General features: G+C 53.2%; 1 protein-coding gene across 3 annotated transcripts in view; it reads right to left on the reverse strand.

Annotated features, from left to right (window-relative positions):
- The window catches only part of POLN (DNA polymerase nu), a 65978-nt gene that overhangs the window by 23173 nt on the left and 29160 nt on the right, over nt 1-13645 (reverse strand). For all 3 annotated transcript variants that reach the window (XM_054688491.1, XM_037530646.2, XM_037530647.2), the window contains 5 exons: nt 12602-12685; nt 12199-12294; nt 7304-7360; nt 6692-6745; nt 6146-6211 (listed from right to left, as the gene is read on the reverse strand). In XM_054688491.1, the coding sequence (XP_054544466.1) occupies nt 6146-6211; nt 6692-6745; nt 7304-7360; nt 12199-12294; nt 12602-12685 (357 nt within the window). The remainder of the gene's footprint in view (nt 1-6145; nt 6212-6691; nt 6746-7303; nt 7361-12198; nt 12295-12601; nt 12686-13645) is intronic.

Here is a 13645-nt window from a genome sequence, read left to right on the forward strand (position 1 = left end):
AAATGAGAATCATTCAGTTTTAACTATAAAGTTCAAGCTATTAAACTATTAACCTTTTATTTTTTTTATTTTTTTTTTTTTTTAAGATTTATTTATTTATTTATTTATTTATACAAGCACTGGGTACAGTCAGAAGCGCGGGAGGGTGAGAGAATTCACCAGAGCCAGAGAGCGGAGCAGAGCAGGCAGAAGGGCAGAAGTACACTGCTGAGGGGAGCAGCGGGCGGCAGGAGAGGTCTGCGCGCCAGGTGGGACCCTCCTCCGGTGGCCGGGGAGCAGCTGGGGATCAAACCGGCGCTGCAGAGGCCGCGGGCAGCTTCGCAACCCAGCGCTCAACCGCTGCGCCACCGGGGAGGCCCACTATTAACCTTTTAAAAGAGCTATTTATGCATACAAGAACTGGGGTACAGGCCAGAAGTGCAAGGGGTGAGAGGATTCGCCAGAGAGAGAGTCGGGAGCAGAACAGGCAGATGCACTGAAATACACTGTTGAGGGGAGCAGTGGGGAGACAGGAGAGGTCTTCTGTGGCCTGTGGGTAGATCCCTGGTTGGGGATTGAACTCGTGCTGCAGAGGCTGCCAATAGCTTCATAGGGCTGAGACTGAACCCCTTGTACCACCAGGGAGGCCCCTAAACTATTAGCTTCAATAGAAAAATATACTCAATGGGAAAAACCACAGATTTGACATTTGGGTGTAAATGATAAATTTTCATCTTTATAGTTGCATAGTATTCCATTGTGTATTTATACCACATCTTCTTTATCTTATCACCTATTGATTGGCTCTTAGGTTGTTTCCATATCTTATCTATTGTGGATAATGTTGCAATAAATATAAGGGTGCACCTAACTTTTCAAGTTAATTATTTCATATTCTTTGGATAGATACCCAGAACTGTGATTGCTAGGTCCTATGTTAATTCTATTTTTAGATCTCTGAGGAAGAGAGATCTCTTCCCCAAAGGGGTTGAGCCCACCAACAGTTACAGTTACGGTAACAGTTGTTACCGGGGTTCCTTGTTAGCCACACCCTAACCAACACTTGTTGCATCTTTTTGATGTAAGCCATTCTCACAGACAACAGATAATGCCTCATTGTAGCTCAGAGTCTCATTTCCCTAATAATAAGTGATGATGAGCATTTTTTTCATGTGTCTGTTGCTCATCTGTATGAACTCTTTGGAGGTATCTATTCAGATCTTCTCCCTACTTGTAAATTGCTTTGTGTCTTTGTTGTTAATTTGGATGAGTTCTTTATATAACTTAGATATTAACTTTTTATCGAATGCATGATGTGCAAATATCTTCTACCATTTATTAGGCTCTCTTCATTCTACTATATATGCTTCTGCAAATATTTCCATTCATTGATGTGATCCTATTTGTTTATCTTTGCTTTCATTTCTCTTGCCATTGCTATCAAGTCCCCAGGGACATCTCTAGTGCTCATGCACAACATATTGGCAAAGTTTTCTATGTATTTATGGTTTCTGGTCTTAAGTCCAAGTCTCTAATTCATATGTGTAGGGACAGGACAGCCCACGGAGCAGGTTTTCTGACCCATCAGACCGGGTCAAGGAGGAGTGAGAGTCCTCAGTGGCTTGTGCGGGTCTTTTATTTAGATTTGCCAGGCACAGGGCAGGCAGGGGTGCTGGGGGGCCGGGAGGCTGACAGTCTTCCAGCCCCCAGCAAATCCTCACTCTATCTGGACTCCCTGGCGTTCTCTCTGCTTCTCTTCTTCTCTCGGCTTCCGTTTGTTCTGGGCTTCTGCTGGCGTCCCCGTGATGCCGCCCTTATAAACTCAGTCTCTCAGCCCAGGTGTACCCACTGCAGGTGCCCGCCATCAGGCATGCATTTGGGACCACAGGGTTCCCTCATCTATCCTAATGGCGGGAGGGCAGAAAAGCCTGATGCTTTTACCTTACCCTACAATATGAAATTATTTTTTGTGTCTGAAGGCAAAGAGTGATCCAGTTTCATTATTTTGCAAATGGTTTTCTCATAACCATTTGTTAAAGAGATTTTCCTTTTTCTATGTCTCCTTCATTATAGATTAAGTATTGATATGTGTGGGTTTGTTACTTGGCCCTCAATTCTATTCCACTGAGTGCCTGTCTATTTTTATTTCAGTACCATACTGTTTAATTACTGTAATTTTATAATACAGTTTGTAGTCAGGGACTGTGATGCCTGTTTTTCTTCTCAAGATGACTAACTATTTGGGGGTCTTTTGTGGTTCCTTACACATTTTAATTTTCTTTTGTTCTATTTCCTTAAAAAATCGCATAGAAATTTTGTATATTACTTGTAGCAGCAGGAAGACACCGAGCAGGATCTCTATGATTCGAGCAGACGAGCAAAGGAGGAGTCTTGGAGCCCTCCGTGGCTTTTTCAGGCTTTTATTGGGATTTACCGGTACACAGCAGGCAGGGGTGCTGGGGTGCCAGGAGGTCTCCCAGCCCTCAGCAAGTCTTCACTCTTTCTGGGCTCTGCAGCATTCTTTCGTGGCCTTTCTTCTCTCTTTCGCTCTGTTGTTCCTCCCTCTTGCTCTGCTGGCGTCCCCGTGACGCCGCCCTTATAAGCCCAATCTCTTAACCCAGGTGTACCCACTTACATAGGCCCACACCCTACTCCAGGTGCCCGCCATCAGGCGTGCATTCAGAACCGCAAGGCTCCATCATCAATCCTAATGGCAGGAAGGCGGAAAAGCCTGATACTTTTTACCTTACCCTACATTACTTTAGGTAAAATGATCATTTTAACTCCATTGATTCTCATCTATGAACATGAAATATCTTTCCACTTCTTTGTGGCTTCTGTATCTTATAACAATGTTTTGTAGTTTTATTGTAGATGTCTTTTACTTTCTTTGTTATATTTCCCCCCCTACATATCAATTTTTTTTATGAGACTGTGAACAGGATTTCTTAACTTCTTTTTCTTCTATTGCATTGTTTGTACATAAGAATGTTACAGATTTTTATATATTGATTTTGTAGCCATCACTTCACTATATAATTTATTGTTTCCAACGTAGTGGAGCCTTAGGATTTCTACATATACTATTTTTTTTTTTTTAAGATTTTATTTATTTATTTATTTATTTATTTATTTATTTATTTATTTATACAAGCACTGGGTACAGTCAGAAGCGCGGGAGGGTTAGAGAATTCACCAGAACCAGAGCGGGGAGCAGAGCAGGCAGAAGGACCGAAGGACACTGCTGAGGGGAGCAGCGGGCGGCAGGAGAGGTCTGTGCGCCATGCGGGACCCTCCTCCGGTGGCCGGGGAGCAGCCGGGGATCAAACCAGGGCTGCAGAGGCTGCGGGCAGTTTCACAACCCAGCGCTCAACCGCTGCGCCACCGGGGAGGCCCTTCTACATATACTATTCATGATATCTGCAAATAGCAACAGTTTCTTCCAATATGTGCTCCTTTTATTTCTTGTGGTCGTCTAATTGCTCTAGTATTAAATTAAATAGAATTAGTGAAAGTGGGAAACCTTGTCTTGTTTCTGATATTAAAGGAAAAGTTTCTAGCTTTTCACCACTGAATATGGTATGGGTTTGCAATATAAGAAATTTATTATGTTATGTTCCTTCTATCTCTATTTTATAGAGGGTTTTTTTTTTTAATCATAAATCGGCACTGAATCTTGTCAGATGCTTTCTCTACATCTATTGATATGATCATAATATTTTAACATAATCTTATGTTAATGTTGTATATTAAACTGATTTGCATATGTTGAACTATCCTTGCATCCATGGAATAAGTCATAGTGTATGACCATTTTAATGTATTGTTGAATTTAGTTTGCTAGCACTTTGTTGAGAATTTTTGCATTTGTTATCAGCAAGAAAGTGTCTGTAATTTTCTTTGTTTGTGATGTCCTTGTTTGGTTTGGGTATCAGGGTAATCCTGGCCACATGAATTGCATTTGGAATTATTCTCCTTTCTTTAAGTTTTTAGAAGAGTTTGAGAAGAATGGGTATTAGTTCTTTGAAGGTTTGGTAAAGCTACCAAATATGAGTAAAGCTTTCTGGTCCTGGAGGTTTTGCTTTTTATGAGATTTTTTTTTTTTTTTTTTTTTTTAATAAATTTTATTTTTATATTCCCCATACAATTGCAACCCCCTTATTTAGACCCCAATCCCTCCCCTCCCTGCCCATTTTTGTGAGATTTTTGATTGTTATTTCAATTCCCACCCTCGTGATCAGTCTACTCCAGTATCCTGTTCATTCCTGATTCAGGCTTGGTGGGCTGTAGAGTTCTAAAAATGTCTCTGTTTCTTCTAGATTATCAAGTTTATTGACATGTAGTGTTGTTCACAGTAATCGTTTATGAGCCTTTGTATTTCTTTTTATTTATTTATTTATTTGTTTGTTTGTTTGGTTTGTTTATACATGCACTGGGTACAGTCAGAAGCGCAGGAGGGTGAGAGAATTCACCAGAGCCAGAACGGGGAGCAGAGCAGGCAGAAGGACCGAAGGACACTGCTGAGGGGAGCCGCGGGCGGCAGGAGAGGTCTGCGCGCCATGCGGGACCCTCCTCCGGTGGCCGGGGAGCAGCCGGGGATCGAACCGGCACCGCACCGCAGAGGCTGCGTGCAGCTTCCCAACCCAGTGCTCACCCGCTGCGCCACCAGGGAGGCCCGAGCCTTTGTATTTCTAAGACATCTGTTGCAATTTATTTCTGATTTTATTTGTGAGAGTTTTCTCTCATCTCTTCTTTTAGTCAGAGATTTGCTGATTTTGTTTTGTTGATCTTGTGTACTGTTGTGTTTGGTTTTCACTTACTTCTTCTCCTCTCTGGCTACCTCTGTATTACTGTACATCTGTCCATCTGCACCCAGAACTTTCTGGGATCACATTCACCTGTGGTGCTTGCTGTCTCCAATTCCAGGCTGGAGCCCCCAGATCCCCAGGCTGGAGCCCCCAGCAGGAGCTTGCTTCCCCAAGGAAAGCTCAGCCTGTGGAGTTGCAGAGAGCAGCTCCCTCCCAGGCCCTGACCCCGGCAGGCTGTGGACCCTGTGTGGGTGGGCTGCAGTCCTCTCCCACAGCTCCATGAGGAAACACAAAAGAGCCAGAAAAAAAACCAAATTATTTTTAAAGGAGCAATGCTGGAGATAAACACTCTGATCCCAGCGAGTGTCGTGGGGGGAGAGAAGCACAGCCCTGTGACTGTAGTTAATAATACCGTTGGTATGTCTGTAAGTTTTAAGGGAGTAGATATTAAAAGATCTCATCTCGGGCCTCCCCGGTGGCGCAGCGGTTGAGCGCTGGGTTGCGAAGCTGCCCGCAGCCTCTGCGGTGCCGGTTCGATCCCCGGCTGCTCCCCGGCCACCAGAGGAGGGTCCCACATGGCGCGCAGACCTCTCCTGCCGCCCGCTGCTCCCCTCAGCAGTGTACTTCGGTCCTTCTGCCTGCTCTGCTCCCCGCTCTGGCTCTGGTGAATTCTCTCACCCTCCCGCGCTTCTGACTGTACCCAGTGCATGTATAAACAAAACAAACAAACAAACAAATAAATAAATAAAACATGCCTCTATTAAAAAAAAAAAAAAAAAAAAAAAAAAAAAAAAAAAAAGATCTCATCTCAAGAAACAAGCTGTAGCTGTATGTGGTAACGGATGTTAAACAAGCTTATTGTGGCGATTACCCTGCACTTTAAACGCACATCAAACCATTGTGCACACCTGAAACTGCTATGTCAGTTACATTAAATAAAGAAACAAGTGCTCTCTGGCCAGCGAGTGCCACACAGCGGGCATCATCGTGACAGGTGCTCACAAACACGCCTGTTGATGTGTTACCGAAGAGTCAGCACATCCACTCCAACCTTCACTGCCCTCAAGTAGCTGCACAGAGGCCCATCTCCAGCCCCCAGAAACCAGCTGGACCGACAACAGGAGGACACCCTGGGCACCCCCCTTCTCCGGGCGGAGAAGCCCCGCACTAACCTAACACTTCAGGAGGGACGGGACCACATGCTCCCCCCCCACCCCGGCACAGCAGGTGCTAAATAAACATCAGCTGGATGAGCCAACCCACGAGGCCCAGCCGCCCTATAGGGGGGCACGTGCAGCCCAGTCTGGGCAGCCCTCAAGCCCAGGAACAGTGGCTGACGTAACGGGGTGCCGACTTACGGGGTGCTTGGCCGAAAGTCTCCCGGTCACGGTTCCCGTTTGATTCCATGTGGGGGAGATGGAGCCCTTGGTCAGGGAGAAAGAGTCACGTCAGCGTGGGCAGAATACCAGGGCCCTCTCCTCCTTGGCCCCAAACTTCAACCCTGAAATGTCCTTGGGGTCAACATTCCCTGCCCTGTGGTCGGAGCGGCGGGGGGCGGGGGGGGGGCCGGGGTAGGTGGTTCCCATGAAGAACCCCACCGCAGTCTCTGCCCCAGTGAGAACCCCTTGCAAGGCGCGGAGCTGTGTGGGGGCGGGGTTGTGCCTCGCACATCCACAGGCTCCTCCACGGCTCCCCAGCACCCCACCGCAGGGCGGCCTTGGGACAGGCCTTGAGCCTGTGGCTTGGGGTAGAGCCGGCTGAGCCCCAGAGACCTGAACAGGAAAGAGGTCGGCCCCACCCCGGAGTCGTGAGTGTTGTTTTGACTAAACTGCACAGAAGCCTGCGGGTATTTGAACTCGTGTGTAAGCACACCCCAACCACAGGCTTTTTTGGGTTTCAATTACCTTTTCCATGCAAGTTAATAATCCATCTACAAAGGCTGACTTGATCTTGTGAACCTAAATTACAGAAACAAAAACAATCACTTTCTTTGGTTAAGTATTTAAATGGGAACAAGTGTCGCCGAGTTTCAGAGAGTCTGGGGCAAGTGCTACTGTGGTCACCTCAGGTGACTCCAGGAGGCCCTGAAATGGCCTTGTGCGGTGCCCAGTCAGCTAACACTGACCCAGAGAGACAGAAATCCTCTGCCCTGTGAAAAAATTACTTTTACAGAAAAGCTACAGAGGCAGGTGTTCCCACTCATCCGTGTCCCTGTTTTGGTTCTTTCAACCCTTTTGTGACTTCAAGAGCCAGGGTCAGCAGGGGCAGGTTTAGCAAGGCCAGACCGCGCAAGTCCTGAGCCCGAAGCAATGGCAGGTGTGTGGGCAGAGCAGCCGGACGGGAGGGGACGTGCGGCCAGTAGGAGCTAACGCAGCGAGCGGAGCAGCTCCTTCCCGCTAGGTCCTTCCCTCATGACCCCTCGGAGTCACAGGGCTGAGCAGGGCAGGTCGGGCCGCCCAGCAACTCCAACTTCCTCTTAACAGCTGGCACCCGGATCCCCTCGGTCATGGACTTACCTGCCTGTATTCCAGAATTATCTTGGGCAATGGGTGAAGGTCTTGCAGTGTGCTTAACTAGAAAACCAAAATAAACAGCGCCAATAAATTCCTCCATTTTAAACATTTCAAACCCTTCTTTTCAACTCACGTGTATCCTGCCCTGAACAGATTTTCCCAAATGAAGACCCGCAACAAACTCGGTCTGTCAGGTGTCGTAACCAGAGTCCCTCTCAGGACCGCTGCTGTCCGCATGGGAGCGAGGAAAGCCACGGCACAGACTCTGGAAACAGGGTCCTCTTGGGGCTCACGTGGTAAAACCAGAGCCTGGGGTGTAAGCCACGCAGCGGACAAGAAGGCCCCGCACGTGCTGCCCGATGCTCGGGAGCCTCCGCAGCCGGGACGAGCCCCGGGCTTCGAGCTGATTCTAAAGCCGAACAAGACACGCAGCCAAGGAAGCCAAGGCCCACGCGACTGCCAGACCGAGGAATGCAACAGCCCAGGCCCGCAGAGGCCCTGCGCCCCCGGCACAACCCCGCCTGTCACCAAGGCCCCTTTCCCAGCCTTTGACTCGGGGGCAGGGAGCAGGATAGGCGCTTCGTCCACACAGTGGATTTAGGACTTGCTGCCGGTCTCGTGAGTGGGACATGAGTGGCTGCTCTGCGCGCAATACCCGGCCACCCCCTCCCCGGGGATTGTTTCCACCCTAGGGCTCCTGGGCCACAAACTCACGCCCACAGCCCTCCCACCAAGAGCGAGCTCGCTGGCCACCAGCAGCAGAGAAAGCACCAGCCTGTTCCCCACGCAGCCCGCGGCCCCGCTGTGCCGTCAGCCCCCCACGCGGCGACCCTCGGGCTTCTTCCCCGCCACCCGGGAAAGAGGGGCGTCCCCCTCAGGGCTGCCATGCACTCCCCGAGGACGCGGCCGGAGGACAGCAGGCATGGCTCAAGGACGCGGTGGCGAGGTCACCGAGCCACGCACCCTGGGCGTCTGCCCGCACCCGCCTCCCTGGCCGATCGCGGCTCTTCTCCGACCGGCCCTGGGCACGCGGCTTGGAACCCTGGCTTGCGTGCGCGTGTCTTCTGGATTGGAGGCATTCCCTTCCCCAGATAAGGTTTTCTCCAGCCGGTCATGCCTCCTGGAGACAGAGACACCTTCCGTCCTTCCGTGGACTGCCTGCTCCCCTGCTGGAGGGCGTCTTCCCAGGAGCAGAGATTCCCAGCTTTACTGACGCCCGAGTTACCCACCGTTTCCTTCACAGCGGATGAATTTCTGTCCCGTTTGCGAAGTTGCCCTGCCCTGAGATCCCGAGACACTCCTTAGGGGAGCTTCCGTGATCTGTCATTTAGTTGCCTACTTAGACGCCCACTGCCCTTGGACTGGCGTGGAAATGGGGGTCAACAGGCAGTGGGCACTCGTGAAAGGAGCCGCCCTCAGAAGCGTGCTCTGCGGCGCACACGCAGAGAGCCGTGGTGGCTGCCCCCGCCCGACAGCTCCCCGCACGCAGGGGTGCCCGACGGGTGGGTGACTGAGATCCAGCCGCGACGCTCCACAGACTGAGCCCTGGAGCTGCTGCTCCCGGCCCCAGGGGTAGCTTGGCTTTTCTTAGTTTTTTGCATTTCCACATAAATTTGGAATCAGCTTGCCAACTTCTAAAAAAAAATCCTCCTTGGAATTTATTTAGGATTGTTTTGCATCTGTAAGTCCGCTTCGGGAAGCAGCGATGTGATTTCTGTGCCATCGCATGACCCACAGAAAGCGCCGGTCTTTGGGTAGGGCCCAGGCACGGCAGGTGGGGAGCGTCCTCAGCGTCCGGGCACGAACGCGCGTGCAGGGCGGCCAAGACAACCGCGAGGGCCAGTGAACTCTCCCCACCCTGACACCTCACCCCCAAATCTCCCCATAGCCCCGTCTGTCTTGACTCGAGCAGTGTAAGAGCGAGGCGAGAGCTGGGCCTGACCTCACTCACCCATGACCAGCCGCCACCAGCACTCACAGGGCCAGGCACGGTCACAGCTGCTGGCGTTTCGGACAAGCCCAGTGCTGGTTCCCCACACCACACTCTCCCCATCCTAGGCGCCCTCTGCAGCCCCCTCCCCGCCCCTGCCCCCGGCACCTCCCCTTGCTCGGCAGCTCCTAAGAGTCCAGGCCTCCAGTCATCCACACTGGAGAGCCTCCAGACTGGCCTGGCAGGCGGCCATGGGCTCTGGGCGTGAGGCCCCGTCTCCTGCTGGCAGAGGCCACCGTCCAGGCTGACACCTCAGGCTGCGTCTTCAGTACCAGGCTCTTCCTCACAGACACAGCCTCCCATGGGACATCTCTGGGCTCAGGTCTCGGGGTCACTTCTGGATGAGCCTCGACTTCCAGGACTCCCTGTGGTGGCTGTGAGTACAGCTGCAGAGCCAAGAAGCCCGGCGTCGCCACATCCTGACCGCCCCCAGTCGCGGACACACACTTGCAGGGGTGTGGAACAAGGCAGGACAGGCCTGGCCCCATTGTGGCCGTGTCCACGGCCCAGCAGTGTGCACAGCGTGTGACAGGACATGTCCTCCGGGTGGGCAAGGCCAGTGAACTCCTCTGTGCAGGACGCAGAGTTGTCGAGGGCTGTCCAGCCCCCTGAGCGCTGAGCCCAGCCCTGCGACCAGCAGCCCCCAGGTCAGCGCAGCCACCTTCTAGCACCGATGAGACACCGAGGCCACCTGGGCTTGCTGTGAAGGAGGGACCCTTGTTCTCCATCCAGTGCGGCTGCAGGGGAGGGACCCCCATCGCTCCCCTGCAGGACTGAGCCCCCGGGGCTCCCTCCGGGCTGATGCCGCGGGTCAGGAGCGCCCACTCCTCAGCCCGCAGGGCCACACACACTAGACGCGTCTCTGGGAGCCCGCGCTGGGGAGCTAGGACCCTCCAACAATGTGGGGTCAGGGAAGTCACTGTGGACATGAGGGAAGGCTCGTGCTGAAACACCAAAGAAAATGCCACACGCCAGAACTCGGGGGGCTTGCGAGCGCCCACTCAGGCACGCCCTGAGCACAGGCAACACCCTGGACGAAGAGAAATCCCAGCCCCGCCAGACTCCCCTGCAGCTGGGGAGTGGTTGAGGGGTGCTAGGAATCACCAAGAGGGCGGGGAGGGCGTGAGGGAACCGCAGAGAGGCCATGTTGAGTTTGAGTCCATGACAGGTCACGTTGCCGAGCCCACGTGTGGGCAAGAGAGCAAGAAAGGGTTTGTGCAGGTGGCGTCTGGGAAGACTCAAGGTTGTCGTGTCCGTCTGTGCACACGAAGCCCGTCAGCACGGAAGAGGCGCCCTCCCTCCCACCTCCGGTGCTGTCTGGGAGCAGGTGGGAGCGGAGAAGCAGCTCAGGGCGGCAGGAGGGACACCACGTGTCCAAGGCCCTGCCCGGGGGGAGCCGGGGCCTCACCGCAGGCGGGCAGGCGCTGAGTCCAGCCAGGGTCCCGGGTGGGCCCTGCCACCCGCTGACCCGGTGCCATGGACAGACACGCATCGCGTTGGCCCCCTTGGGGCGGTGCTAGCCCGACAGGGCCTGGAACCCAGGCGCAGGTCTCTTGGGGTCTACACTGGCTGCCCAGTGGAGCAGCACCAGCGACTGCGGGAGTGTGAGGCGACCGCAAGCCGTGTGCGGGGACCAACCCAGTGAGCAACAGGGAGGCCCTGACTTGTGGGCGTCCCTGCTGTGAGTGACCAGAGAAGCCTTTCTGAAAACAATGCTCATGCGGGCCTGCGGGCAAGTCTCCTGCCAGAGGAACAAGTGCGCAGAAAGCCGCGGGGCAGTCAGTGCGGTAGGAGCCGGTGCAGCAGAGGAGCGGGGAGGTGGGAAGGGCAGGGCCAGAGCCTGGGCCGGGGCTCCCGCTTGCGAGCTGGGGTTTTCCCCCAAGTGTCATGGAAACCGCTGCTGCTGGGCTAGGTGGGAGGCAATAGCACTGGCGACGCTTCTGAAGGGCCCTTGGCCTGGCTGCGGCCACGGGGGCTGGGAAGATGGGGCGCAGCGGCCCAAGTTGGGAGCACCGAGGGGCTGTGAAGGTGAAGACAAACAAGCGACGCTAGACACTAGCCCAGCAGAGCTCTGTGGGGTGAGGGCGAGAGATGATCCGGGTAACTCCTGGCGTGGCGTGAACTTAGGATACTCACGTGTTTAAAAGTGCATGTTTCAGGCACCATCCTAAGTGCTCCCTTCCTCTGTCTCACGGGCACACGCACACACACGCACGCACACATACAGGCATGCACACGCACACTTAAGTCTCGAGTCCAGCAGGGACCCCACAGACCAGGCTCAGTGGGCTGTTCCCTGAGGCGGCGTGGTTTGAGGAAGGGCCATCTGGGTTCCCCGTGGGTCGTCTCCGCTGCAGGCCAGGGGTGGGGCAGGCAGCGGGGAAGGGGCCCCATGAGGACTGGCCTGGAGGCCCAGGCAGGAGAGGCAACGGGCGCAGAGAAGGGTTTGGTGGGAACCCGTGCCCGGCCACCAAGTGCACGCCGCCAGAGAGGAAGCGCTCCCTGCAGCCCCACAGCTGCCGCTCCAGGGTGCTCTGGGCCTATTCTCACCTCTGCACCCATTGGCTTAGGGACGCCCTTGCAGCTACACAAGCTCCACCCCAGCAGACTCACCCTCCGCCCATCTTTCCAAGTGCACTCCTTACTCCTCGCTCTGCTCCACGCAAGAGGGGGCAGAAAGACTGAGTTCGGGGAGGTGAGAAGGCTGCACTTGCGGGGAGCCAAACAGAGGATGGTGGGCTGGTTAGAACCCCATCCGCTTGTCCCTGGCAGGAAATTGGGGCTCGCTTCAGGAAGCTGTGCTCGGCCTCCGTCTTGGTGCCCACCAGGAGCGTCTGCTTGCCCCCCAACAGGAGCCCCTCCGGTGTGCACAGCCCCCTTGTCACCTCAGGGGGGCGCGGGGGCTTACCACAGCTTCTGATGTGCCTGGGTACGGCTGTGGCCCCGCTCCGGGAAGCGTCCCCCTCGGCTCCAGCAGGTGCAGCTTCAGCTTGCCAAACAGGATCTTCACCAAGAGCAGTTCCGTGTGAGGGGAGCCCCGTGTTGGAGAGAAACGAACATGATCACGATGGAGTTAGAGGCACCGGCCAGAGAGGACCCGCCCGGTTAGACACTGGAACGCGCGAGAGCTCTGTCCTAGCGCACTTCTGGCTTACAGATGTCAAAGGAACGCATCACAGCGTGAAAGAACGTGGACAACTTACACGTATGTAGATAATCAACATAAAATGGTACTTAGGAATTCTGAATATGTCTCCTTTTGGCCCCTGAATAAAAGCAGATTTTATAAGAGAACCAAAATGTAGATTTACCTCTCGAAGCTGATTATTACTTGTTAGGAGGAACTTTTCTCCTGCCACAAAATGGGCTTCTTGCTCCAGTTCCTTGAGGCGAGTCTGTGAATACGAAAAACACGACCAATCTCACTAGCAGTTTTATGAAATAATGAAAGATTATTTAACTTGTTCATCAAACAATTCCAACAAAAGCTCTGGTGAGGGTTAAAAAATCCATAATTTGTCAAAATGGACATTAAAATACACATTTTGACTCCTGCTGGAACGCTCAGCTTCAGAATCACTCAGAATCACTCTCCCTCAAACTTAAGGAAGGAAACCGCAAGAGGCAAAAACAATCCATGAAAGACCAAAACGAGGGGGGGAGGGACGAGCTCTCCATCAGCGCTGCAGCTGCAAGAGGGAGTGGCCAGCGCACCAGGTACTTCAACCTGTCCCACGTGTCCCCAGGCAACAGTGAGGACCAAACTGCATGACCACAGGGACAGCCAAGCAGGGCCGTCCCCCTGGACAGAGGCAGCAGCTGAGGAAACGAGCGCCAGCGTCCTCGAACCCCGAACCGAGCTGAGTAGGGGCGCAGTCCAGGGGCCAAGAGCTGGCTTCTCCAATCAGCGCTGGGCGGCAGTGGACGGCCGCGTTTTTGTGCCCCTCACGCCTCGGCACTTTGGTCCAAAGGAAAGTAGAAGGCCAGCATTAAAAGAAATTAAGCCTAAGAGAAGAGTGATGACAGAGTCTAAACCAACTCTGTGAAATGTCATTTGCTTTCTACTCTTCATCAGACAAGAAGTGTCTTGGTGTTATAGGACAGGGAAAGGGGCAGCCCAAACCCCGCAAACCTGCCTATTCTACATGGGTTCTGCCATCCGCCGCATCAACACAAAACATAGGAGACTTTAATGGGAAGGAACTTTAATTAAACTAGGAAACAATACAGGTAAGGCAAAGAGTCTAGTTTCTAAATGAAGCACCCAAAGTTACCCGTCCCCCCGTGGGTAAAAGTCCATCCATATGGGATTGGCCCAGAGCAAGGCCCCAAAGCCTGCCACAAGTCTAAAGCAT

This window comes from Talpa occidentalis, unplaced genomic scaffold, assembly GCF_014898055.3.
Source record: "Talpa occidentalis isolate TD23 unplaced genomic scaffold, MPIMG_talOcc4v2.1 talOcc4.6, whole genome shotgun sequence".
NCBI lineage: Eukaryota > Metazoa > Chordata > Mammalia > Eulipotyphla > Talpidae > Talpa > Talpa occidentalis.